The sequence below is a fragment of the Sciurus carolinensis genome, chromosome 5 (genome assembly GCF_902686445.1).
Source record: "Sciurus carolinensis chromosome 5, mSciCar1.2, whole genome shotgun sequence".
Taxonomy (NCBI): domain Eukaryota; kingdom Metazoa; phylum Chordata; class Mammalia; order Rodentia; family Sciuridae; genus Sciurus; species Sciurus carolinensis.
This window is the reverse complement of record NC_062217.1, coordinates 121,888,711-121,915,701: the sequence shown is the minus strand read 5'-3', so window position 1 is coordinate 121,915,701 and position 26,991 is coordinate 121,888,711. Positions and strand designations below refer to the sequence as shown.

At 41.6% G+C, this 26,991-nt stretch overlaps 1 protein-coding gene across 1 annotated transcript; it reads right to left on the bottom strand.

Moving 5' to 3' along the window:
* Positions 1-1,016: 1,016 nt before the first annotated feature.
* On the bottom strand, positions 1,017-25,669 carry Eif4ebp2 (eukaryotic translation initiation factor 4E binding protein 2). Its single transcript, XM_047553167.1, has 3 exons — positions 25,238-25,669; positions 8,735-8,920; positions 1,017-7,462 (listed from the first exon to the last, which is right to left on the bottom strand). Exons 1-3 carry the CDS (start codon positions 25,380-25,382, stop codon positions 7,431-7,433), a joined length of 363 nt encoding a protein of 120 aa, XP_047409123.1. The 5' UTR covers positions 25,383-25,669; the 3' UTR covers positions 1,017-7,430.
* Positions 25,670-26,991: the final 1,322 nt, after the last annotated feature.

The window sequence follows — 26,991 nt, the reverse complement described above, 5'->3', positions numbered from 1 at the left end:
TATCCCTCTATCCTAATTGCCTTTGGGGCAGGGCACAGGATGTATGGATGTGCTTTGCAGGTGATTTTGTCCCCATCTTCCCTTAGAGAGATTGTTGCTTTTTTTCTCCTCCTCTCTTTAGACAGGGTCTTGCTAAATTGCCTGGGCCGGGCTGGGATTACAGGTGTGTGCCACTGCATCGACCTTCACGGAGACTTTGTTCTAGCGGTCTTGTGCCTCGGAGCTGGAAGTGGCCAAGCCTGCTCCACTCCCACACCTGCACATGGAAGACCCAGCTGAACAGTTTCTGGGTGTTTTTGCCAACAGAGCTGGGCATGCGTTCTTTAACAAGAACTGTTTATTCTGAACTTCCTGTATCAGAACCCAGGCTGTGTGCTCCATCTAAGCCTCATAACAATCTAGAAAAAATATTTTTCCCCCTTTCCACATTTGAAAAAATGTCTTCATTCTAGAGAAAACCAAGGCTCAGACACTTGAACCTTGCTGTATGGAGGTGACCCAGCTCCTAAGCAGCAAGTTTGGAATTGAAATTACTCGACTCCAAGGCCTCTGACCTTAACCTCTACACTGTCCTGACAGGAAAACTTCAGGTCTGGTTTTATTGTGTGGGCTTCTGTTCACAGCTTGTAATATAAGACAGGCTTCTTTTCTCAGTATTCGTATGGGAGATTTGCTGGTTTAACAGCAAGGAGTCTGATGCTCATGCAGCACAGCTTGGTTTAAGATACCAGATCTGCACTTGCCTAACTAGTGCTCCCAAGGGCCAGAAACAGCCCTTCAGAGGGGAAAAGCTGCTTGGGCTTCCTCAGGATGATACACAAGCTGCTGACTACTCCACCCTTCTCTGCCACCAGCGAAGATTCTGCAGATGTGAAAGAACCCTCAACAGTTCACCTGAAACTTTGAAAAAACTAAAACACCAAGTTGCGGCTGTGTGTGCGTGTGTGTCTCAGTGGCAAAGTGTATGTTTAGCAAGTTCAAGGGCCTGGGTTCAATCTTTAGCACAAGTCAGCACATTGATACTCAAGATCTTTATTGATTTAATTGTAACAGCAACCATTGGTGAGAATTGATTCCCCCCACCCCTAATTTCCAAACACCTAGTGGTTTGGAAGAACAGTTAAAAACAAAAACAACTGGTCATGGAATCATACAGGACTGCTCAGAACTGCATGGTGCACTCCGCTTACCATCCCAACAGTGAAGGGATGGGAGGGGTGAGGGGACAACAAACACATCAAGGGGGAGGACAGGAAGACCAAGAAAAGTGCTGGCAGTATCTGCTTTTCCACTTGGTGTGGTTGGAACTGGTGGTACTACACACAGGGAAGTTTTTCATAGAAAATATTTTTAAAAGATGCTTAAAATGGACACCTGAATATGTGAGCATCCTCGGGGCTCTTCTAGACACTTTCTTTAAGGTTTACCCTGGGGTCCTGGAGGGTCGCCTCACCCTGGTGGAAAAGATGGGCTCGTCTGCAGGTAAAGGAAAGGCACTGGTGCAAGGGACTTGGTAATTTGGATCAGACACTAGGAAGGAGCAGGATGGTTGGCCCAACTGGCCCCCTAGCTCATACTAGTGTTCCTTCCCCACTCCCCTGCTTTCCAGTAAGAACTGCTCTTAGTTGGGGACTTATTTTTTCTTTTTTCCTTAAAGACTCCACTGAAGAGGAAAGGAGTTCACTGCGGCAAGAATGAACACGCTGTGCTGGATTCATGGGATTCTCTTGAAGTTTGAAATGTCCTGGAATTTTGGTTTTAAGCACCAGAAAGAGCTCCCTTTGGACATTTCAGCATGGTCAAGTGATTATCAAGCACTGTAGCATCTCTGCCAGTCTCCCACCTTGGAAAGGTGGCAGAGTGAGGATTTAAATACACTGTCAAGTGTTCAGCTCAGTATGGTCTGCCAGGGCTGCTGGCAGAGGTGAACAAGCACAGAGAAACCGTAAGACCATCTGAACAGGGACTCAAACGACTTCTGCTAAATCTAAGCTTTGCCAAAAGGCACCAACTTCCAGGACTAGCCTAAAGAAAATCGTTTAAATTCCAGAGGGTGAGAAAGGTTATGAATGGTTAACTAGAAAAAACAAGCATGTAGCAATCACCCTTATAGTCTCTAGTTAGAAATTTCTGTGTGTTAGGCTCAAGGAAACTCCACTACTAAAACAGGAAACCGTAACTAGAACACAGAATGTCCCTAAAGTATCTGAATCATGATCCACCTGCATCAAAATCTGATATCAAGAGCAGGGAAGGTAGCTCAGTGCCTAGCACTTGCCTAGCGTGAGTGACAGACCTGGATTCAATTCCCAGTACAGAAAACAAAACAAAACAAAACAAAACAAAACAAAAAAAACTAATTTCATCTCTTATTAAAATCTGAGAGGAAAGGAAAATGGGGTAACTACTCCCCCTTCAAAGTTCTGACAGAAATTGCTCCAAAAGAAACTGTTCTTTACAACAAATGCTAAATGACTGGGAAGTGATTGGGTTTCGCAGATTAATAATAAATTGCTGTCCGCATACCTATGGTCCAAAAAACATGCCGAGAAGGGACAGTTCTGAACCAGACTGAATGAGGCCTCCTCTTGAGGAGAATGCAAAGGGCTAAGTCCCAGCTCCGAGCAGCTGGTGTCCACAACGAGCAGAAGGGAAAGAGATCCCATCTCTGGGACATTACTGCCAATGTGATGAGCCCTTTACATTGGTTACCTTGGATCAAAGCAGGGACTCTATAAACTGGCTTGAGGAGGGACTTGGGGAAATACCCACACACGTAGCTGAATTCTGACAGAATGTGGGATAAAGCCTGAGAGTTCCAAAAGAGCCAATAAATAAACAGAACACCACTTATTTTTACTCCACCCCAAATCAGCGGGAAAACCAAAATCAATGGAAGGTACTTTAGAGTCTTGTACTTCTAGAAGAACCTTCCCCTTGTCTAGCTCTCGATGACAGCGGCCCCTGCCTAGATCTTGCCTGCAACCTCCTAAGACCTGTGCTAGAACCACCCATGCTAAGCTGTCCATCAGCAGTGATGCTTCTTATTCAAGTACAGGCTGAAGCAAGCATGGCTACAGAAAGGAAATGCTAGGAGGGAGCACAGTGTGGATTCAAACAAGATTTTGCATCTTTTAAGATGTCTGAAATCTCCAAAGACTTGGCTGGGAATGAGTGCCAGAAACGCACAGTAGATGTTCACCAGGAATGTGCTGAACTGACGAATGGCCTCTAGGATTCTCTGGAGGGTGAAAACAAAACTGGTTCATTTAAGAACACAATACCATTAAGAAGCCCAGGACAAAACTGGCATGCAGAGCTACCTGCACATTGGCTGTAACAGGGCATCAAGCCTAGAAATATGGCTGTCATTCCCAGGTGTTTCCAAAGATAAAGTGAAGGTGCTTCTTGGGTGATAGAACAACTAACTCAAGACTGCAAGCTGGTGTACCTGGAGAGAATAGGTATCACACACTGACTCAGGTGGGGACCTGACTTCCTGACACTGTCATCTATTTCTCCCTAAATCTTTCTTTTATTCGGTTCAGTAACCTTACATCTAATTCGCATTTACTCCTTTGCCTGACAATCCCCATCCTAATTAAGACAGCTTTAGTGCTTCAGCAGGAAGGCCCCGATTCCTTTCATCAATTACTGGCTAAAGGAAAGTACAAATGGTTAATGAGTCTTAGAGACACCAAAACTAAGCTTTGCAAGTAAGCATCCTTGAGCTGCTGGTAGTCAGACAGATGCATATATTACAGTTCTCCTGGGAACTGCCATTTCTTGCTACCTCTCTCAAAGCCATCAGGTAGTTTTGGGGAATGGAGAAAGTTTGTCTTCTACCCCAGCTCGGTGATACATACTTTAGAGAACTGTTTTTGGTAATTTATATAGATTAAACCTATCTCCCTGTTGACCTGGCTTCATCTTCTGTTGAGGGTGTGCTTTAAGAGCACCACAACTTTCTCCTTCCTTGTCTTCCATTGATGCCAATCACTCAGGGAGAAGCCAGACATCGTGATATGAGGATACACGTGCTGTCCTGCAGAGATCCACATGGGAAGAAACCGAGGCAGCCTGCCCAACAGTTACCAAGATGGAATCTGAAAGTGGATTCTCAGGCTGGGAATGCAGCTCAATGGGCAGTGTTTGTCTAGCTCTCGATGACAGCGGCCCCTGCCTAGATCTTGCCTGCAACCTCCTAAGACCTGTGCTAGAACCACCCATGCTAAGCTGTCCCCAAATCCCTATCCTACAGAAACTGGTAACATTTGCTATATTAAGATACTCAATTTGGAGGCATTCTGTTATGTTGCAATAGAAAACTAACACAGGTGGAAGGATAAAACTTGGCCTGGAAGCCAGCTTCTTTACTTCTGTGCTCTTACAAATGATACACCTAATGATACAGAATATGAGAGCTGGGGAGCCCAAGGAACCACACTGCAAAGAAGGCAGAACCGTGACAGGGAAATGTCTGTCTCCTGCTAAAATCTAGAAGGAGGTCATTTGTCATGAAGATTGATTGTCCCAGAAGTATAGAAACATGGTTTCCTCATAAAAACAAAAGTATAAATAGTCACTAAGATTTTTAAGATCTGTCTCATTCAGATAGTAACCTATGGTGTTCCCTCCCCGATAAAGTTAGGAACAGTATTCACTTAGGGCTTCATCTGGGAGGTTCATTCTAAACATTCAGAGGAAAACTATGTATTGGACTCAGGCTTGCTCTGAAAGCAATTCTATGAGGTACGACATAAAGATGTCATCTATTGGAAATTTATCTGTTGTCTTGTGTAATTATTTTTGAAATGCTGGTTTATGGAGAACAGAGTATGTCAAGTAATGGTGGCCTCCAGGAGAGAAGTACTCCAAGCAGCGAGGAGGTCCTGGCAGGAAAGGACAAGAGACTGGGCTCCTGCATGACGCAGGAGATGCTCCCAAGAAGCTGTAGAAACACATCCTCCAATTAAAGGGCATGTGCCGAGATTCCCCAAGATGGCAAGAAAGGGGTAAATGGTATTTTGATACTATTCAAATGATCATGTTTTAAATCCATTTCCTATCGTGGGTAAACATGGAAGCCAAATTTTCATAGGCAGCAATAATATCAAGAAAACATACTCTTCTGCTCACTGACACCTGCTTGCTGTTAGCTGAAGTCAGATTCCACAGGATGCCACCACCAGCATATGAAGAATGAAAAGCTTCACTCCCAAAGAACCAAGCTCTAGGTACAAACATGTCCTGAGCAAGCTTCTTATGTAAATGACAGTGCAACTTAAGTTTTTCTAGACTAGGTAAAGCGAAATTTGGAATTTAATTAAAATCAGAACAGGGATACATTAAACAAACAAACAAACAAAAAATACTTTTCTGATTATCAATTTTGAGACTCAAAGCATCCCCAAAACACTGGAGATCCAGCTTATTCCTGAGAGATATCAACCATTAAAAGATTTTTACTCTTTGAACTATTCACATTTTTGTAGCAGAAAACAGAACAAAGTTCTGCAGACATCCTTCTTCTCTTCTGTCTAAAAGGTCTTCACAAGTAGGGTCTTTTCATAGTTCAAAAGAAAAACAGCTTTCTTTCCTAGTCAGTGGAACTGTTACTTCCACCTGGGATCTGGTCTCTTAATAAGAGAGCGCAGGGCACCCAAGCCAACCACAAACTCCCAGAACACCAGTGGCTACTTCACTTGCCTTCCTCTGAGGGGATGGAGGCATCAGTCTTTGAAGGAGGCACTTTCCTGGGATTACTGTGCCAGTCAATAGTACCAGGAGAGTCGGGTGGGGAAGACAGCAGACGGGGTGGGGGTAAGGAGAAGAACACGGCTATCCTGAACAAGCCACAGCAAGGCAGAATGGTCCAGTTTTATAAACCACTCACGACAAATTCCAAACACACACACCCAAAACTTAAGGGGGAAGGAAAGCGTTCAGAAGGAACTGGGGAATACAAAGGATGGTGACATGGAACAGCAGACTCGCCTATGGACATTTCTTACCTTCCTAACATTGGAAGATGTTTAGTTAAAAAGTTGCTGTTCAAAATTGTACTGAAAACATATCTAAAAATAGGTCTGTAGTCCTCTTAAAAATAAAAGGTCACTCCTCACTTAAGAGGAGTGACAGATATTATCAGATACCAACACTTGAGGTATCTTTGATGTATATTTGAAAGACAGCCTGGTAGAGGAAAGGGAAGGAAAAGGAGGAGGGAGGAAGGGAGGAAGAAAGGAAGGTGAAAATTCAGAGTATGATGGGAATGGTAAAAAAACTGGGAGGAACACATTTTTAAGCCCATGCTTATTTATCCCAGCAGCCAAACAAAGCAGATCCAAACAGGAAAAATACGTAGTTCTTTTCTAAGAACATTTTGAAAGTCGACTTTAAACTCAAAATAGAAAAAACTGCAATCTAAAAGAACAAATATCATAATGTTGATTGGATTTTATAACAGTGACTACTGAAACTGGGTACTAAAATGGATCAACAGTCTTCAAAGGTCATTCTTAGGTATTATCTGGCAGAATACTACGATTGGGCCTTATCCACCATGTGGAGGCCAAAGTGCCTCAATTCCTTAATATGGACCTGCTCTGGGAGCAGACCAAAATCACCTGGAGATCTCACAGTACAGAGAACTCTGCCAGCAACAAGATTCAAGCAGGGAGGAATGGCAGAAGAATAGTAAAGTACACCTGGTTACCAAAGGACTCCCTTCAGTGGTGAAGATTAAAAGTATCTGCACACATTTATTTGCACTAAGTAAAGGAATGGGAAGATGAACTATAATACCAAAGACAGAAGACACTCCTCCCAGAGGAAAGAGGGGAAGTGGACTTCAAAACAGTGTCACAGGGTAATGCTACCAGAGTTGCACAAAACGCTGCCCCTAAGGACAAAACTCAACTCAAAAGGGAAAGCAGCTCTCTTTTTATCATTTCCCCCTTCTGGTTTTAAAGACCCCAAACCCAGTACTGAACCACAAGTGGGATTCAAGGAAGAGAGACAAAGAAAAGGACACAAATAACGATAAACTCGCCAAACCTCTGTATCCCCCATATCCCAGATGGTAGAATGAGACTAGCTTTGGGATAAATTTAAGTGGAGAGTGGTTTCAATAGAAAAATGACCAGTGAAGCCACAGTTAGTTTTCCTCTATGGACTGCTTAGTGCTAAGGAAATACCCCAAGGGCCTTCAGGCTAATCTAACTGGGCAGGGGACAGGAAACAGGGAGGAGAAATGGTCAGATGAATCTCATCTTCCCATCATTTGGCACCAGAGGAGGAGTGAGAGGGGGAGACTGCATTAGGGATGCTGGTACTGCCTCTGTGTCTTTTCACTGTTGATCCTACAGGCAAATCAGGTACACATAGGCATTGGTGTTGCTGCTTTTCTTCTCCTCCTTGCAGGGAAGTCAGATGTCCATCTCAAACTGAGCATCATCCCCTGGGTAGGATAAAGAAACAAACAGTTTAACACACGCAAAAAAAGCAAAACAGTTTTAAATATGATTTTCTATACACATGGGTCAAAAAAATAATTCAAACTGTCCCACTCTCTACTGCTTTAAAGCACTCATTCTGCTTTGCTTTGCCTGGTCTTTTTAATTTTTAGTTCGTTTGTTTTTGTGGTTCCGGGGGTCGAATCCAAGGCGATTTTTGCACATGCTATGCCACTACTGAGCTGTGCCTTCAGCCCTTGGCCGGCCTTTTTTATCTGGAATTAAAAAAAAACAATGCAGTCGCATCACCTGGAGGAAGAGCATAAGGGCAAAAGAACACAGGTGGACTTTCCCAGAGTCCCTCTGTCCACAGGCTCACAACATAGAAGCTTCTGGGAGCTCCCTGCCAACTATCAGGTGAGCACACTCTTCTGGAAGCTCTGAACTTGAGCTCTCTGAATTGAGACTTTGTTCATTAAAAACCTAAGTGATGGTCAGGTAGAGTGGGGCACACCTGTAATCCCAGAGACTCAGGAGGCGGAGGCAGAGGCAGTGGAGTTGCAAGTTGGAGGCCAACCACGGCAACTTAGCAAGACCCTGTCTCAAAATGAAAATAAAAAGGGATGGGGATGTAGCTCAGTGGTAGAGTGTGCCTAGCACATGTGAGGCCTTGGTTTGATCCCCAGTACTGGGAGGTAATTGAAACTGGAGAAAGGAGAATGCTGACTCACACCCAGGGCTCACCAAGTACAACCCCTGAGGTATAATCAAGAGCTGGCCATTTCCACCTCATTATTCTGCTTCTATGGAGGTAAAGAGGGTCCATTAATAAAGGAGTGTGTCTGTGGGAAACAAACCAAAGTGCTATACCCACATAATAAGAAGGTATTTTTCTTCTAAAGAACAAGGTCTGTTCTCTAAGTATGACGAAAATGGGAGATCCGACATTGTGTGTGTGTGTATGGGGGGAGGTTAATACCTAGCCCAATAAGGCCTAGGCCAGGCAGTCCTTCAGGCATGGTTCCATGAGTCACCTTTGGGGTTTACCATGTCCTGACTTTGGATTTTTTCACCTACCAATGAGATTTCATTAAAATTTAGAACTCAGGGCTTCCAAAGCAGTTCAATAAACCTCCTGGGGGGTGAGAGGACCTCAGAGACCTATAACGACTAAATGTCAGTTATACCTGATGTATCAACATTTTTTTAATCTACAGAAAACTGACATGTGAATTCCTAGAGTCACCCACTTGGTCCCCAACACTGGCATCCCTTACCAACTGCATGCTTCCTGTCATGATTGTTCAAGTTGTTCAAATTGTTTACTTCTACTTTGGAGTCCTCAATTAAGGTGCCAGGGCTAGTGACTCCGGGAATATTGGGCAGATGGCAGGGCGGGGTCTGAGCCATGGGAGAATTGCGACGGTCCAACAGAAACTTCCTATCATAAATGATTCGGGTTCCTGAAAAACAGGGATGAAAAGAGTTTGAAATAAATTAAGAGGCTACCAACACATAACACTACCTGGGAATTTGGTTTGAATTCCACCTAATTCTAACCTTTACGGGTTTTACAAGTCAAAATTCTAACTTCCCTGCCTGTGAACAGGCTTCACTGGCATCTGGAGAGCCTCTTCTTCCTCTTCCGCAGGTAACTCCTGTTCATCCTTCAACATTCCGCTCGACAGCACTTCACTCTCTCCCCCTCTTTTAATCATTCCTCTCCCATCTAGCACAACGTACCTCACTCAGGACAGGACTCCTATGTATCTGCCGATCTCTCTCTATAGTTTAAATTCCTGATGCCAAAGCAATGTCTCACTTATAAATATCTGACCTGCATTCTAACATTAAAATATCCAAAACAATTTTTTGAAATGAAGAAATAAGTATGTGGAAAAAACAGATAGCCACCTTAAGGTGGAAGACTTTTTCCAAAGCAGCTTTGAAACTGACATCCTTCCCAGAGTGGACCTCTATTCCACAAAACAATGGGCTTCCCAGTAAGAGGTACTTAAATGTTTTACAAACAACAGTAGTTTTGAAAAGTACATTTTACCTGATAGTTATGAAAACCTGCTGCTTACAAGTGAACATCAGGTACCTAAAAAGGTACTCAACATCACTAACCACCAGGAAACACAAATAAAAAAATCACAGCTAGGGCTGGGTATAGCTCAGGTGGTAGAGTGCCTGCCTCGCAAGCACAGGGCCCTGGGTTCAATCCCCAGCACCGTCAAAAAAAAAAAAAAAAAAAAAAAAAAAAATCACAGTGAGCAATCACCAAAGTAGGAACAACTTCCATATAATCCACCAATATCACTTTGGGGTATACATTTAAAGGAAATGAAATCAGTAGCTCAGAGATGCCTACGCTTCCATGTTCATTACAGCCTAGCCAAGATAAGGACACAACTTAAATATCTGTCCACAGGTGATCAGATAAAGAAAATGTGGCATAGCTGGGTGTATGACTTGGTGGTGGACCATCTGTCTCGCACAGATGAGGACCAGGGTTCAATCCCTAGCACTGTAAATAGTAACAATAATGAAATGTACAGGCACACACACACACATATACAAAGGAATATTATTCAGTCATAAAAAGGAAATCTTGCCACTTGTGACCACATGGATAAACCCTGATGGCAGATGAATCTTCTAAGAGAAATAGGCCAGACAGAGAGAGAAAAATATTCTATGATCTCACTTGTATGCAAAATCTAAAAAAAGTAAAATTCATAGAGAGTAGAGACAGTAGCGAGTAGAATGGTAGATGCCAAGACAGGGGAAATGGGGAGATGGTCAAGGGTACAACTTTCAGTTACAAGTTCTGGGGATCTAAATGTATAACATGGTGACCATACTTAACAATACTACTGTATTATAAACTTGAAATCTGATGACAGTAGATCTTAAATGTTCTTACCACACACAAAAAAAGGTAATTATATGAGATGACAAATGTGTTAAATATGAAGGTGGTAATCATATCACAACATATATACAAATAAAATCATAAATTTGTACACCTGAAATTTATATAATTTTGTCAATCATACTTCAGAGCACTGTCCATTCTTTTTGTCATGGTCTTCTCAAGTTACTAATGACTATAAATAAGATACAAAACTAAGCAGCAATTAGAGATGCCGGATGTTGGCCCCACATAGATGTGTGGAGCTGTTGCTAATTCTAAGACCTCAGCTGGCTAGGAAAAAAGAATGTGGTGACTCTTAGTGATGTCTGCTAAAAGGGGTGACAGCGGAGAAGGGAAGTGGTAGCTCAGCACATCTGTCAATGCTAAGTAACAAAGACAAGTAGTAGAGTATGCAGCTAACCTGCTCACATTGGGCTTAAGTGGAGAGGGGGGGAAAACCTGCTTGTAGGGTTTAGGCATCCAAATTAAAGGCAATATTATATGTTGAAGTAGAATTATTTATTTACAAAGTTACTCAATTTAAAGAAGGAGAATGTAAATACTACTGGTACAATGACTTCCTCAACAGGACTTGTAAAGCTCAGTAAATAATACCAAGAATGAATAAATGCGATGGCATCAAATTAAAAAGCTTCTGCACAGCAAAGTGTGAACAGAAAACCTGCAGAAGGGAGAAAATCTTTGCTAGTGAACTCAAAAAACTCACCACCAAAAGAACAAACAAACAAACAAAACCCCACATGACCCAATCAATAAATGAGCAAATGAACTAAACAGACACTTACTTCTCAAAAGAAATATAAAGGCCAACAAATACATGAAAAAATGTTTGACACTTTTATAACTTAGGGAAATGCAAACTGAAACTACACTGAGATTTCATCTCGCTCCAATTAGAATGGTAGCCATCAAGAATACAACAGCCAGGAGCAGAGGCACTCGCCTGATCCCAGCGGCTCAGGAGGCTGAGGCAGGAGGATCTCAAGTTCAAAGTCAGCTTCAGCAAAAGTGAGGTGCTAAGCAATTGGGTGAGACCCTGTCTCTAAATAAAATATAAAGTGGGACTGGGGATGTGGCTCAAGTGCCCTTGAGTTCAAGCCCCAGAACAAAACAAAACAAAACAAAAAAATCCAAAAGCAAAAACAAACAAACAAACAAACAAAAACCCAATTGCTGAAGAGGATGTAGGGGAAAAGGAGCTTTTATACTGTTGGTGGGGCTGTAAAATAATACAACCACTATGGAAACCAACGTGGAGGTTTCTTAAAAGATTAAGAATGAACATACCATATGAGTCTATATACTACTCCTTGGTATTTGCCCTAAAGAATTAATGTCAGCATTTTATAGTGATACATATTTTTTATCATGGAAACAGCCTAGGTGTCCATCAACAGATGAATGGATTAAAAAAAAAATCACACACACACACACACACACACACACACACACACAATGGAGTTTTATTCAGTCATAAAGAAGAATAAAATTATGTCATTTGTAGGAAATTGAGAGCATTATGTTAGTAAAATAAGACAAATTCAGAAAGTCAAGGGTCAAACGTTTTCTCTTAGATGTGGAAATTAGGGAAAAGAGGGGAAAAAAGTTGTGTGGGATCTCATGTAAATAGAAGGGGGCCACAGGAAGAGAGGTACTAGGAAATAAAGCTGACCAAATTATATTGTTATCTTATGTGTATGTACAAACATATAATAACAGATTCCACTATTAAGTAGAATTATAATGTACCAATAAAAGAAAGAGAGAGAGAGAAAACTCACTACCTGCTAGTAAAGGCCTTTAGATTCTCAAAAAATAAGAATACTCCTGTCATATTATAATAAAGAGAATAAAGCTATGAGCTGCTTTCCCCCCATGTCTCAGTCAGCTCAGGCTGCCATAGCAAAATAGCACACTGAATGACTCAAACAACAGAAATTTATTACCTCATAGTTTTGGAGTCCAGATATCCAAAATTAAGGTGCCAGCATAGGTAGTTTCTGGTGAGGGATGTACACATGAGATGAGTAATCTCTCAGGTTTTTCTACTTGTAAGGACACTAAACATCATGATCACATCTAAACCTAATTACCTCTCACAAGGCCCCTAATACCATCATAGATTCCCTAATACCATGGGAGTCAGGGAATCAACATACAAATTTTGGAGAGATAGGATTCAGTCCATAGTGCAGTATCTACATCCATTCTAACTTGATTCTAAACTATTAGGGTTTGGAAATCAGCAATCTGCTTATTAGGAGGATATTCAAAATAATAGCAAACATTCTGAAAGGGGCCTGACAGTTTTCCAAGAATAGGGAGGGGGTTCTAGTGGAAGGACTTTCGACATCTGTCACCTACACTTTTTTCATGGCTAGATTTCAGAAAGGTGGGTTTTCACTGTGAGATGTTCTAGCCAAAATTCAACTTGCAATTTGAAACAAGATCATTCTCATTTCTCTAGTACTTTTACACTCTACTGAGCTTGGAAACACTAGTGATGAGGTGAAAAAACAAAAACAAAAACAGTATAGAAACATGATTTCTAAATTATATATAATAAAGAACTGAACCAACTATGATATAGGTAGTAGAGATTAGGTCTTAATGTGTGAGGTACGACAGAAAGTTTGAAAAACCATGCTTTGGCAGACCTGATAAAATACAAGATTTAAAAAAATAGTTTTATTGAGATAAAATTCATGTATAATTAGTCCATAACAGTGGTGCACAGACCTGTAATCCCAGGAACTTGGGAGGCTGAGGAAGGAGGATCACAAGTTCAAGGACATATTCAACTTAGTGAGACCCTGTCTCAGAACAAAAAGGGCTGGAGTATAGCTCAGTGGGAGAGTGCCCCTGGGTTCAATCCCCAGTATAAACAGTCATAAACAGAAAGAAAAAAATATATATATAAAAATTCAGTAGAAACCATACTTTTAATTTTTATCTTTTCCTGGTCTAGCAATACCCAATATGATACTTGTGATACTGGGCGGCAGCAGCTAGCTACAGTTCTCAGTCAAGCACATGATCAAGAGGGTAAACGACCGATTTTAGTGTGTACTATAATGTTAAGCTATGATGTTTGGTAGGTTAGGTGTATTATATATTTTTTCAACCTGTGATTATTTTCAACTTACAATGTGTTAATCAAGATGTAACTTCACTGTTAACTGAAGAAAATCTGAACATTTTTTTCCGACTGACATATATTTGTACATATATATAAGGTACAGTGGGATGCTTTTGCTTCGATATGTGTACATACTGGGTAGTGACCAATTCCAGGTAATTAGTAGCTCTATCACTTTAAACATTTATTATTTCTGGATGATGAGTACATTCAAAATCCTCTCTTCTGACACATAATACATTATTGTAATTATCCTCACTTATTTATTTTTTCTTTTTATTTTGAACAGGGTCTTGCTAAGTTGCTGGGGCTGGCCTCAAACTTGTGATATTCCCGCCTTAGCCTCCCAAGTAGCTGGGATTACATGTACAACCGGGCTGCATTTCCTTTACTATGAAAACAATCATACTCTTTGTTCTTAAATTGGAAAGGCATAAAAACCACAATATTATATATGTAATTTATGGATTTTTCAATTTTTATAATCAAGCTGTAAGATAGTGGAGAACTAAGGTTGAAAGATTGAGACAGTTTTACTATATTATCATCTCAGTGCTAGATCAAACATATTATTATTTGGAATTCTAAAGGTAACTACAAGAAGAACCAAAATTCAACTTACAGAAATTGGTAATTAGGAACCGGGAATGTAGCTCTGCGATAAAGCACTGGCTTAGCATATATGAGGTCCTGGGTTCCATTTCCAGCATAGAAAGAAAGAAAGAAGAGAAAGAGTGAGTGAGTGAGTGAGTGAATGAGAGAGAGAGAGAGAGAGAGAAATGGAAAGGAAATAGGAAATGAGAGGTGAAAAGCAACAAAGTATCAAAGTATCCTAGATTCCTTGTCTTTTCTAATAAGATGTCAGTACTATTGTCTAATATTAGAAATTGTGTGGGGCTGGGGTTGTGGCTCAGTGGTAGAGCACTTGCCTAGCATGTGTGAGGCACTGAGTTTGATTCTCAGCACCACAAACCACATATAAATAAATAAAATAACATCTGTCGATATCTAAATTTTTTTTAAATAAAACCATTTTTTAAAAGAAACTGTGTCATATTATTTATAAAAAGTGGTAGTTCACTGGATTTTGTTTTGTTTTGTTTTTGGTGGTGCTGGGGAATGAACCCAGGCCTTGCCCATGTTAGGCAAGTGCTCTACTGCTGAGCTACATCCCCAGCCATCTACTGGCATTTTATGTGCTTCTATACCGTTTTGTTTTTAAAATGTTCATATATTACTTAGTCTTCATGTTTAAATTTCAAAACAAATATCAAAAGTTTATATCTAGGATAATATAGATATATATAATTTTTTTTCATCCCTTAGTGCCCAGGTATTAGGATAATAATAATAATACCTTGATCCCACATTCTCTGGAGCTGACGCTACTAGGAAAAGACAGGAGCAAAACAGTCTTGGTGACGGAGAATACAGAAGAAGAAAAATGTTCTCCCTCTGATTTAAAAACTAATGATTCTCAAATGGCAGAAAACAATAAGGCCAATGAAAGAGACCTGAAATTATACTTGCCAAGATGGCTGATACAGAAACAGGTCATTCAAGTCTAAGGGCCTCTTTCAAGACCAAGCAGCATAAATAGAGGAAGTATGGATTGTGAACAGGGAAATGAGGGGGAAAGAAAGATAATAGAATGAGACAAACATCATTATCCTATGTACATGTATGATTACACAAATGGTGTGACTCCGTGTACAACCACAGAAATGAAAGTTGTACCCCATTTGTGTACAATGAATCAAAAAAAAAAAAAAAAAGACCAAGCAGAATAGATTAAATGATAATTAATCCATACATTCAGCTATATATACCTAAGAAACTATTGAGGAAAAGCACCTGAGAAAATCCACGCCACGGTCTCACGATAACTTACAGGGTAGGTGTTACTATACTTTCACAGGGTCCTCCATCATATAATTCTGCTTAACTAAGGCTACTTCCAAAATGAAGCATCCTCTCATACAAATGAACAGCTGGGGGTGGGGGTAATGGGGAGGGCATTAAGTAACTTGCCTAAATTGTACAACTTGAATAAGGCTGAGTTGTTTCTCCGTTTTCCTAATACATGATACGGAGACAGTGGAGTTCAACGGCTTTCCTCACGGGAAAGTTCATCAGAGAGCAAAATCTCACAAAAGCTCTAGATTTCCCCCTATATCCCATCTGGGTCACATGCCTACCAGATCAAACACTAAAGAAGCCATGACTAGCTTAAAGAAGTCATGGTATATATCCCTATGCTTGGCATACTGCCACTTAGGAAATTGGGGAATCTGTGATAGCATGGAAGAGGAAATAGATGTTGGGCAGAAAACTAACAGTGCCAGTCACATCTGTGTTTAGTATTTATCTACATTTAATAAATATTAACCAGAATGGGTTTAAGAAATTAAACTGGGAGGATGGGAGGGAGAAGTAGGTAGAAGTGTGTGTATCCCTCCCTCCCAAGGGTATATATATTAACTAAAATCCTCATCTTCCATAGCAGGACACTACTTAAGACCAAAAAAGTTCTGGAAAGGGAATGGTAGGTGATGATTGTAAAAGTACTGTGAATACACTTACTGTCACTGAACTATACACTTAAAAAGGTTAAAATGGTAAATTTTATGCTACATGTATTTACCACAATAAAAATATACTTTAAAAGATCAGTGGCAGTGCTAAAAGAATTATAAGGAATTGAAAGAAAAATGCTTGCCAAGTATTTTATAAAACTTACAGTGAACAGAACAGCACTGCTAGGGCAGCACTGACAAGAAACTGAATTGAAAAAAACAACAAAGCCCTTGGCAAGTACCACCCACCCCCATAATAAATAGAGAATAAGAATTAAAAATACAGAAGGGACTATAAAGAGCTTTATTCCTTCTATTTAAAAAGGTGATGATAACAAGGTCTGTGTTTGACTGGTTTAAAGAGCATCCATGATCAAACTTCAGTTTTAAACATTGTTCTTCATGGAGGTTCTGGATGAATAGACAGACTCCTAAAAAGCTCTATGGCAGATAACCCAAAGGAAACTAAAAACTGCACGAATCAATATCCTCCAGGGATATTGGTGGTGGCTAAACCATATTTGATGTGCAAAACCATCAAATCCCTAAAGTGCTAATAAGATTAACAGAGATGATTTTTATATCAATAAAAGGCACAACTGAAACCTCAGGGCCTTTTAACAATATAGTAAATGGAAGACACCCAAGGTTTGTGAAATATCTATCCAACTGTCCTTTGATCAATTATAAAATGCACTAACTGGGAGCAAAGATTTCCAAGATATTAATGTTTAAGAATGGTACTCTGGGGCTGGGGAGATAGCTCAGTCGGTAGAGTGGTTGCGTTGCAAGCATAAGTCCCTGAGTTCGATCCCCAGCACCGCAAAAAAAAAAAAAAAAGAATGGTACTGTGCCCAGTCACTTAGGTCACCTTCACAATAGAACACACTAGGCTGAAAGGGAAGCTGATAATGACTTTCTACTTAGAAGGCAGAGCATTAGAAAAGTCATCTGGGGTAAGCCTCTCATTTTACAGATGAAGAAACAGATGTCCAGAGAAGTTAAAAATATTTCAAACCGTCACACAGTGACAAAGGAGTCATAACACAACACAAACTACACAGGTACTCTAGACAAATCTGATTTTCTTGAGTCTAGGTTTCAAAATTAGTTGAATCAGATGTTTAGGGCTAGGCACCAGGTCCAAATGGTACATGACACACCAACCAACCTTAAATAAATGCCTACTGACTTTAAGTCTATCTCAACCATCAGGAAATCTGAGTCAAAAATGAAGTACATCAAATACTCCCACTGCTCTTTGGGCTTGTACACCCAGGAATAAAATTTATCCCCAGAAATGCCTGGCTCTGATTACAAGAAAATACAGGCTGAATATGCTGGCTACATCTTGGATAGATTGTTTGGGTTAGATCTCACAGACGTCTTTGAATCTCTGTAATGCTCATGATTAATTAACAATCATTGTTAATGGTGTGGGGACACTTTAAGATTCAAATCTGGCTTTCATTCCTACAGTTTGCTTCCTTTCCTTTCTGGCACCACTTCTTCTTCTTTTTTTTAAGTATCTTCCACTTTTACTCATAGAAGGAGCTTATACTAATTCTACAGATGTCACAGTTCTATGATAATGTTTTTACCTGATGCCAAAAGAATTTACCAAATGTGAGCAATTTCATTTCATTGCAGAAGCAGCTGAACAACTAACGATCAATCTCTGGTGCTAACAGCAGCTCCTCTGAGGTCCTAATGATTAACCATGACATTTAATGACGAATCCTGAGTCTCACACTTCCAGATAAGTAATTGAGAATCTACAGAGCAATGGTCTATCTTCAACAGTACAACAGTTGGTACTTCAGCTATAAACAGAAGGGCATTTCGAAAAACAATAAAAATAAAGTGTGGTAGTACCTTAATACCAACACCAGACAAAGATATTAAAAGTACATACTAGTAGCCTTTATGAATACAGACACCAAAGTTCACAACCAAACCAGGAGTGGTGGCAATTGCCTGTAATCCCAGCTACCCCAGATGTTGAGGCAGAGGATTCCAAGTTCAAAGCTAGCCACAGCAACTTGAGAGATTCTGTCTCAATAAATAAATAAATAAATAAATAAATAAATAAATAGTATAAGCAAATAAGTAAGTAAATAAGGGCTGGGGATGAAGCTCTGTGGTAGAGTATCTCTGGGTTCAATCTCCAGTACTAAAGTGGGGGGGGGGATCCTCAACCAAACATAAGCAAACTGAATTTAGCAACATATAAAAAGAATTATATACCATAACCAAGTAAGATTTTATCCGAGGAATGAAACCAATTCAACATGTGAAAAATCAATGTAATACATAGCAATGGAATAAGAAACAAAACACACATGATTATTTCAATATAAGAAAAAAATTGGGGGACTGGGGTATAGCTCAATGGTAAAGCACTTGCTTAGCAGGTATAAGGCCTAGGTTTCTTTTCCCAGTACTGCAAAATAAATAAATACTAACACATTTTCATGATAAAAACACCCAACAAACTAGGAATAGAGGGAATTTCCTCAACCTAATAAAGGAGATTTATGAAAAACTACAGTAAAACCAGGCACAGTAGTACATACCTGCAATCCCAGCTACTTGGGAAGCTGAGGCAGGAGGATTGAAAGTTTGAGACCAACCTGCACAATTTAGCAAGACCCTGTCTCAAAATACAATTCAAGAAGGGCTGAGGATGTAGCTAAGTGACAGAGGACGTGCCTTGTATACACAAGGTCCTGGGTTCAATTCCTAGTAATGCAAAAACAAAAAACCCACAGTAACATCTTACTTAATGGTAAAAGGTTGGCTGCTTTCACATAAGATCAAGAATAAGGCAAAGAACCTATTCTCCATGTTTTACTGCACTTTACATCTATTCAACACCATAATTCTGAAGGTACCAGCCAGGGCAATTAAAAGATTGATACAAAAAAAAAGAAAAAGGCTATCTTTATTCACAGATGATATGACCTTGGATTTAGAAAATTTCAAGGAATCACAAAAACTGAACTTTTCTCCTCAATTTATCCTTGCTTAATGAGGTTTTTACTTTTTTAAAAAACTATTCAACAAGGGGCTGGAGTTGAGGCTCCGTGGTGAAGCACTTGCTTAGCATGTGAGAGGCACTGGGTTCAATTCTCAGCACCATGTATAAACTTAAAAAAAAAAAAAAAAAAAACTACTCAATGAAACATATAGTTTGTTTGTCAAGGTGTTTTTCCTAGAGATATAAACAATTATTTATTTAGATGTAAACACTCAAAATTTCTGAGCTTTTGACTTCAAGCTGTGACCTAAGAACCAGGTAAAGGGGATCTTTAAATACTGGGCACGCAAGGGGTAGAAAGCTGCTGAATTTAAGGATCATAGAGGGTTTTTTTTTGTTTTGGTTTTTGATGGGGGGTGGTAATGGGGATTGAGCTCAGGGGCACTTACCCACTGAGCCACATCCCCAGCCCTTTTTTGTATTTTATTTAGAGACAGGGTCTCGCTGAGTTGCTGAGGCTGGCTTTGAACTCTCAATCCTCCTGCCTTCCTGAGCCACTGGGATTACAGGTGTGTGCCACCATGCCCAGTATAATATACAGATTTGAAGGGGCCTTCAAAAAGCGAAGAAAAAAAAAGAATGTACCTGGAAATAGTAGTCTAGGCCTTACCTATTTACTGCTAGTCTCAATTATAAACAGAGCTACTATAAATAGAGCAGCAAATATCTTCTAAACATGAATTTGCTTACCTTACAACTTGGGAGCCAAGGATAAGTTCAGCTATTCACCAAAAACAACAACAACAAAAAAAAAACTGTTCTGTGCAGGCTCCATTCCTCTCTTACTAGATGAAGTAGCTTTCTCCACATTAACTTTTCCGTCTGATCTGCAAATCTTTACACCCACAGCCCATCCAGGTGGTACACATCTGTAATCCCAGCAACTCTGGATGCTGAGGCAGGAGGATTGCAAGTTCAAGATCAGCCTCAGCAAGTTAGTGAGACCTTGGCTCAAAACTTAAAAATAGAGCTGGGGGTGTGGTTCAGTGGTGGAGCATTTGCCTAGCATGTGTAAGGCACTGAGTTTGATCCTCTCAGCACCACATAAAAAAATAAAATAAAGTTCAAAAACTCATATGCCAATAAAGCTTTAAAAAAAAAAAAAAACTTAAAAATACAAATAAATAAAAAGGACTGGGAGGGGCTGTGGATATAGCTCAGTTGGTAGAGTACTTGCCTTGCATGCACAAGGCCCTGGGTTCAAATCCCCAAACCACCAAAAAAAAAAAGACTGGGGATGTAGCTCAGTGGTAAAGTGCCCCTGGCCCGGTCCCCAGTTACCTCCCAAATTACTTTTTTTTTTTTTTTTTAATTTTTCTTTAGTTGTAGATGGACACAATTTCTTTATGTCATTTATTTATTTTTATGAGGATAGAACCCAGTGCCTCACACAAGCCAGGCAGGCACTCTACCACTGAGCCACAACCCCAGCCCACCCCCACCCCAATCACTTTTACGATAAATTCTCAAAAAGCTCTGCTTAATAACCTTGATGTTGCCAGTGTAGATATAACACTTTTCTTCCTATTTCACATAGGAGGCTTTGGGGGAGCATAAGGGAAGTGTATGAAGATCTGCCATATATGCTGCATACATATGGCAGATCCATAGGAGATGTCTTCCCTCATCATACTCAGATTATCTGACTTCAGTCAGGCAGAGGTGCTCCCTTCCACAAGGCACACTGCCCCGAGGAAGAGGGCTGTGGCCTTTTCCAAGCCTGGAATTTAGTTCCTCTCCAGCAAACCCCCCCCCCCCAAAAAAAATCCAACATAAAAGCTAAAGGATATCTTCTTCACTTCTTCAATATATATTTTGGCAGCTGATGTATGAGACCAAAACTGAATCTCCTATGGAATGACAGCACATCAATCTGTGTTAACTCTGAAATGAGTAAATGCTATCTTCTTCAACCACAGGCAAAGTGACTGAATACTCTTTGTTATGTTTTCCATGCACTTCTCACAGGTAATGATAAAGAAGTCTTTTGCAAAGAACTGAAGTTACAGAGTTAAGTAAGTTATTTTTTTGGCTGAGAAGTTAATGGAATAGAATAAACTTAGCCTGAAGACACCCAATAAAAAATGCTATGACAATGTCAGAAATTGGTCCTCCTTCCCTGTATCTATAGAGTGTGACTCATTCATCCCAAGAAAGGAACCATATCAAGAAGGAAGTCTCTCCCCAAATACTAATTTTTTTATATAGCTCACTCCAAGTGAATTATTTTCCCCTTCTTCCCACTTTCTCCCAACTCTTCCAATGGCCTTCAGGTAATTCTGCTCCAGTGAACCAAGTGCAGAAGAAAGGAACCAGATGGCAAGAAAGGAAGTTATGGAATGAACAAGATTTCAGACCATCAATTAGTGACCCTTTGTTGTTCATTATGGCAACAGAGTACTTTTCCACAGCTGATGAGGATGTTATACATGAAAAGAAAGGCTAAAAGAGGTCTAAGTTTCTGTTCAATCCCCAGAGAACAACTCTCCCAGGTCACAGTTCCATACTTAGGAAAAAATAATAATAATAAAGTAAAAGAGGGAATCACAATAGCTAGTACTCAAGAGATAGAACAGTCTCTTTAAATGCTTATAAACTTCCTTTCCTAGTAAGATAAACATGTTAAGATGGTGGAGTAAAAAATTGGAATAGTGAACAGTATATTAAATTTGAGGCTACCCACTTAGGCTAATAGGCTGTGTGATACTAACAAGTTAATTTCTTTGGGTATCAGTTTCTTTCAAATATAAAGTGAAGCCATTAAGTTCCTTCTGGATAACCAATGTTATAAAAGTGAAGCTAGGGCTTGGGGTTCACTCAGTGGGAGAGCACTTGCCTAGCAGGCTCAAGACCCTAGGTTTAGGGATAGGGTTGTAGTTCAGTGATAGAGTGCGTGCCTAGCATGTGTGAGGCACTGGGCTCAATCCTCCGCACCACATATAAATAAATAAAATAAAGGTACTATGTCCATCCACAACCAAAAAAAAAAAAAAAAAAAAAAAAAAATAGACCCTAGGTTTAATCTCCAACAACACACACACAGAGTGAAAGCTAACTTTACCTTCCATGAAGGATAGATGCTGCCTCTCAATGCAAGAACCAAATATTAATCTCCAATCTACTCATTTATTTGGGGTGTTGGTACTCGGACCTAGGGCTTGCTGCATAAGCTCTACCACTTGAATCCAGTCCTCACTCCACTCTTCCATGGGCAGACAGAACAAAAAATTTTTTCTCCTCTTTTTAATAATGAATACTTTTTCAGGTACTCTTTTAGCAATACAAGAAATCCAAGATGTTACAGCAAATGTGTTTTCACCCAACTCTCACTTCCCAAACACCAGGAAGGCGATTCTGAGAAACTTCCAGAAGAATGTATCCTGTGATATCCAATGAATAAAGAACTCTCAAAGGGGTTGAGAAATCCTAAGCTGGCATTGTTATAAACACATTTGCCCAGTCTGATCATCTAAGGCATACAGCATATCAACCGTTATTCACTCCAGGTTTCCAGAAGTTTAAGGCAGGAAATGTACTACTGACCACCCCTACTTTTCTTTGGTACAGAAGATTGAACCCACGGGTGCTTGACCACTGAGAAACATTTCCAATCCTTTTTCAATTTTTTAATTTTGAGACAGTCTTGCTAAAGTTGCTGAGGCTGGCCTCGAACTTGCAACCTTCCTGCCTCAGCCTCCTGAATGGCTGGGATTACAAACACGCCTGTCCTAAATAGAGACTTCTAACACAAGCCTACTGACTGTCATTTGTCTACATGTTTTCAAGTCTGAAATATATAAACCAGCACTTGATTCTATACAGTTCCAGAACTAAAAATCTTACCTGCACCTCCCATCCTTCCAAATCAGGATTTTAAGCCCATTTAGAGCAAAGACTGCATTTCCTACTCTTGAGTATTGTCCTGTTTTGTGCAAAGCACTGCAATGGGCACACAAAACTCACTGAAGATATGCGACCACTTTAATTTAGGAGTCTAGAGGTGACCAAATAACAAACAACTTCACTCTGGTTCTGGGAAATAAAATTACATGGTTAGAAGGAGAAGGGTGTAGCAAGAGAGAGGGAACAAAGCATCAGAGGACAGAAAATCCCCAAAGGAGGGAAAATTCAATAAGTACTGCACAACTAAACAGCACTGAGTTAACTGTTAAAAACAGTGATTAAACCCAATTACAGTGGTACTGTATCCTGATAAACATTAAATGAGCGCTTGTGTATCAAAAAAGATCATTACACTGGATTCTACCAATAAATACAAACTCAACATTACAGATAAGCCAATGACAAGTATTTAAATCTAAAACAAAAGTGTGTGTTTTAAGCTGTGTGGAGGCAGGTTAAGTGACATTTGATCAAGCAGTGGTGATTGTGTGTTGGGAGGGTAAATGGATCAGTATTTCTGGCAGAAATCTTCCCAAGCATTTTAGGAACTAATCCAGACTATGAGACAAGGCTTCTATCTTTAAAGCTCTTGTTTTGAAAGCACAACAGCTTAGCACGTGAAATATGCCAGAAGGGGTTCCCTCTGTGGCTCTTCCCTCAGGGAAGTAAGATTAATATATAGCTAAAAGTTAAGTTCCTTCCCCAAATAAAAATCACAACTGAATGTGCTGTTACAGCAACACATGTTCTGAACTGCTGGAAGCACAGGCACAGATCCGGATCCTCTGTAACACTCTCTTCTAGATTTTAATTCCTTGATGTTGGCAAGGCAATGCCCTTACTCGACAAGCCTTGCCATTGTGCAACCGACTCAGGGGTTGGTTGTAGTACAACTGGAGATCCCTGCCCACAGGAAAAAGGCCAGCAATCATGTAAACCACAGGGGCTGCCAGCAAAGTCCCCACCCTCTAAAAGGGGATGGGATGGCTGCCTGATCACCAAAAGAAGGCAAAGAGCTAAAGTTAAAAAGGAAGACCGGTTCCCCTCAATTAGGCCCTCAAAATCGCTTTCTAGCCGCAAGACTGTAATCCCAGGGGCTCCGGAGGCTGAGACAAGAGGATCTTGAGTTCAAAGCCAGCCTCAACAAGAGTGAGGCCCTAAGCAACTCAGTGAGACCCTGTCTCTAAATAAAATACAAAATAGGGTTGGGGGTGTGGCTAGTGGTCGAGTGCCTCTGAGATCAAAACCGGCCCCCCACCAAAAAAAAAAAAAAAAAAAATCGCTTTCCAGTCTCCTTCCTTTGGAAAACAGCCCTAGCAAGAGATAGACAACCTTTGAGCTCCCTTCTCCCGTGACCAATTCAGCAAGCTTCACCTCTACCCCAGTGTTGCTTGTAAACAGTTTCTCATCCTCCTTTGAAAAGCAATGCCAGGAACCTCCCTCTGCACCGCCTTTCTATAAGCCCATTCCCCAGGATCAAGCGGCCTCACTCGACCAGGGTGTCCTGCTTAACAAACAGCACCCCTTCAATCCATCTCCAAAAGCGACGACAGAGAAACTCTACCCTAAGGCTGCCAGCGTTCCACCGTTCTCACCTCCTTCCCCTTGGCTATGACTTGAGCATTATTGTATCACTCTTTCCTCGCGGCCTGGGGACTCCCCCACCCGTGGGGCCCAGTCCAGCAAAGTAAACAATGCTGTCAAAGCAGGATAACGCTGGGCGAGGCTTCCAGACTCCGCATTCCAGCCTCCTCCTGATGTTTTTAAAAACAGCAAAACAAGTCCTCGAAGGGTTCCAAGGCTGAATCCCGCTCCCCAACTTCCTTTCTAAAAAGGCCATCGGGACACCCCCCAAATCAAGCATTAACGTGCACCAACTGCAAGAGGGGAAGGTGAAGCAGCAGAGTGCAACGCGAGGACAACGGCGGCCGAATCCGCCGGGGAAGGAGGCGGAGAGGAGAGAAAACTGGGTCGAGTTCATAAAACTGCCACGAAGCGGGAACAAGGGCATTCTTTCTGAGACGCTCGAGCCACGTTCCCGAGTGGGCGGGCGGGCGGGCGCGCGCGCAGACTTGAGTCGCGCGCCAGCAAGAAGGCAAAGTGAAGGGTCCCGAAGGCGCGAGCGGTGTCCCGGGGGCCGGCGCGGGCACGCAGCGGAGTTACCGAGGACCCGGTGCTCACCTCCCGGCGTGGTGGAGAAGAGCGTCCCCCCGGGCGTGGTGCAATAGTCATGAGGTAGCTGCGCGGCGTCGCTGATGGGCACGGTGCGGGTGGGGATGGCGCGGCTCTGGCTGGGCTGGTGGCCGCTGCCGGCGGACGAGGACATGGCTCTGGGCGCGGGCTCTCGGCTTTGTCCCGCGGGCGGGCAGGCGGGCGGCGGCGGCGGTGGCGGCGGCGGCGGGCCCGGACGGCTCCGGCTCCTCAGGCGAGCGGAAAGGCGCGCTCCGCTCGCTCCTCGTTCAGTTCCTCTCGCTCCCTCGTCCCGCTCCGCTCCCGCCGCCGCCCTCTCAGCCGCCGCCGCCGCCGCCGCCCGATCCTCTGGCCTCCGCCTGCAGCCTCAGCAGCAGCAGCAGCGGCAGCAGCGGCGACGACGACGACGACCGGAAGCGGGCGAAGGCGGGAGCCAGAGGGAGTTCGGGGAAAGCTAGTCGGCCGGAGGTGACGTAGTGGAGGGCGGGGCCTCGGGGGGCGGGGCGGAGCTTAACTCGGGCCTGAGGGAGTGGAGTTGAGGGAACCTGGGCGAAGTGAAGTGTTACTGAGCCAAACGAAAAGGGACGAGAAAAACTTCCGTGTTTTTGTGCGTCTGTTTATTTGTCAATCAGCACCACTTTCCTTGGGCCAACCTCCGTTTCCTATCCATTTATATCCATCAACAGTGTAATTGTACTTTTATTTATTATTAAATACAAGCAATGCATGCAGGATGCATTTAAAAAAACTCAAGCAGAGCAGATTTATGGAGATTTATGGTGCCACTTTCACCCAGATTCCCAATTCCCCTTTCTAGGCGCAACCCCTGGAATCAGTTTATTATGTATCATTCCAGAGAAGTCCCTGTATACGCACATAAAACAACATATGACCATTAGGAGAAGGAAAAGACCAATAGCCACCCACATCGCAAGGACGAATATTGTTTTAATGAGTAAATTAAAGCTAAAAGGCATTAAGGGTTTAGCGCAAGTAAAGCAGTGAGGATTTCACTGCTTAGAAAGCCCAGCAGGTGCTTGACAAGGACATAGACAAAAGAATGTACGCAGAGCAGTTTGTGGCGAAAGTCCCAGAATTTAGAATGAAAAGTCCTACCTGCCCTGCAGTCTGGAACCTCTAGAATTGGGGTGGGGACAGGAGACTGGCCTTAGCTTGGAAAGGCTTACCGCTTTTGTGGCAAGAGAGAGACATTTTCGAGTGGAAGGAAAAGGCAAGATAGCAGTTTGCATTTGTGGAGAGCTTACCAAGTGTGTGGTTTACAATGTATCTGTCTTTGATCTGTCTTTAATTACAGAGTTCTCGTGTTCTGGGGACAGTGGTGGCTGTGGGGCAGCTTTCTGGCTAGAGCAAAGGGTGAAGACAGTAGAAAAAGTTAGAGGGCAGGAGTGATGGGATGAAGTGAAATGAATGAAGGTGAAACTAGAATACAATTCCCAAGTTTGGGGGAGGGTGAAGTATCACCTGCCTTTTATCCGTTTCACAGTCCCTCCAGCAGCATGTGAAGGTTCCAGTTTCTCCATGTCCTTGACCAGCACTTGTTACTGCCTCTCTTTTTTATTTTAGCCAACCTGGCTGGTGTGAAGTGGATTCTCATTGTGCTTTTGATTGGCATTTCTCTAATGATTAATAGTGCTGAGCATCTTCCTGATGCCAGGAAACCATTCCAAGGTCTATCTTCTTTGGAAAAATGTCTATTCAAATCATTTGCCCATTTTTACTTTTTT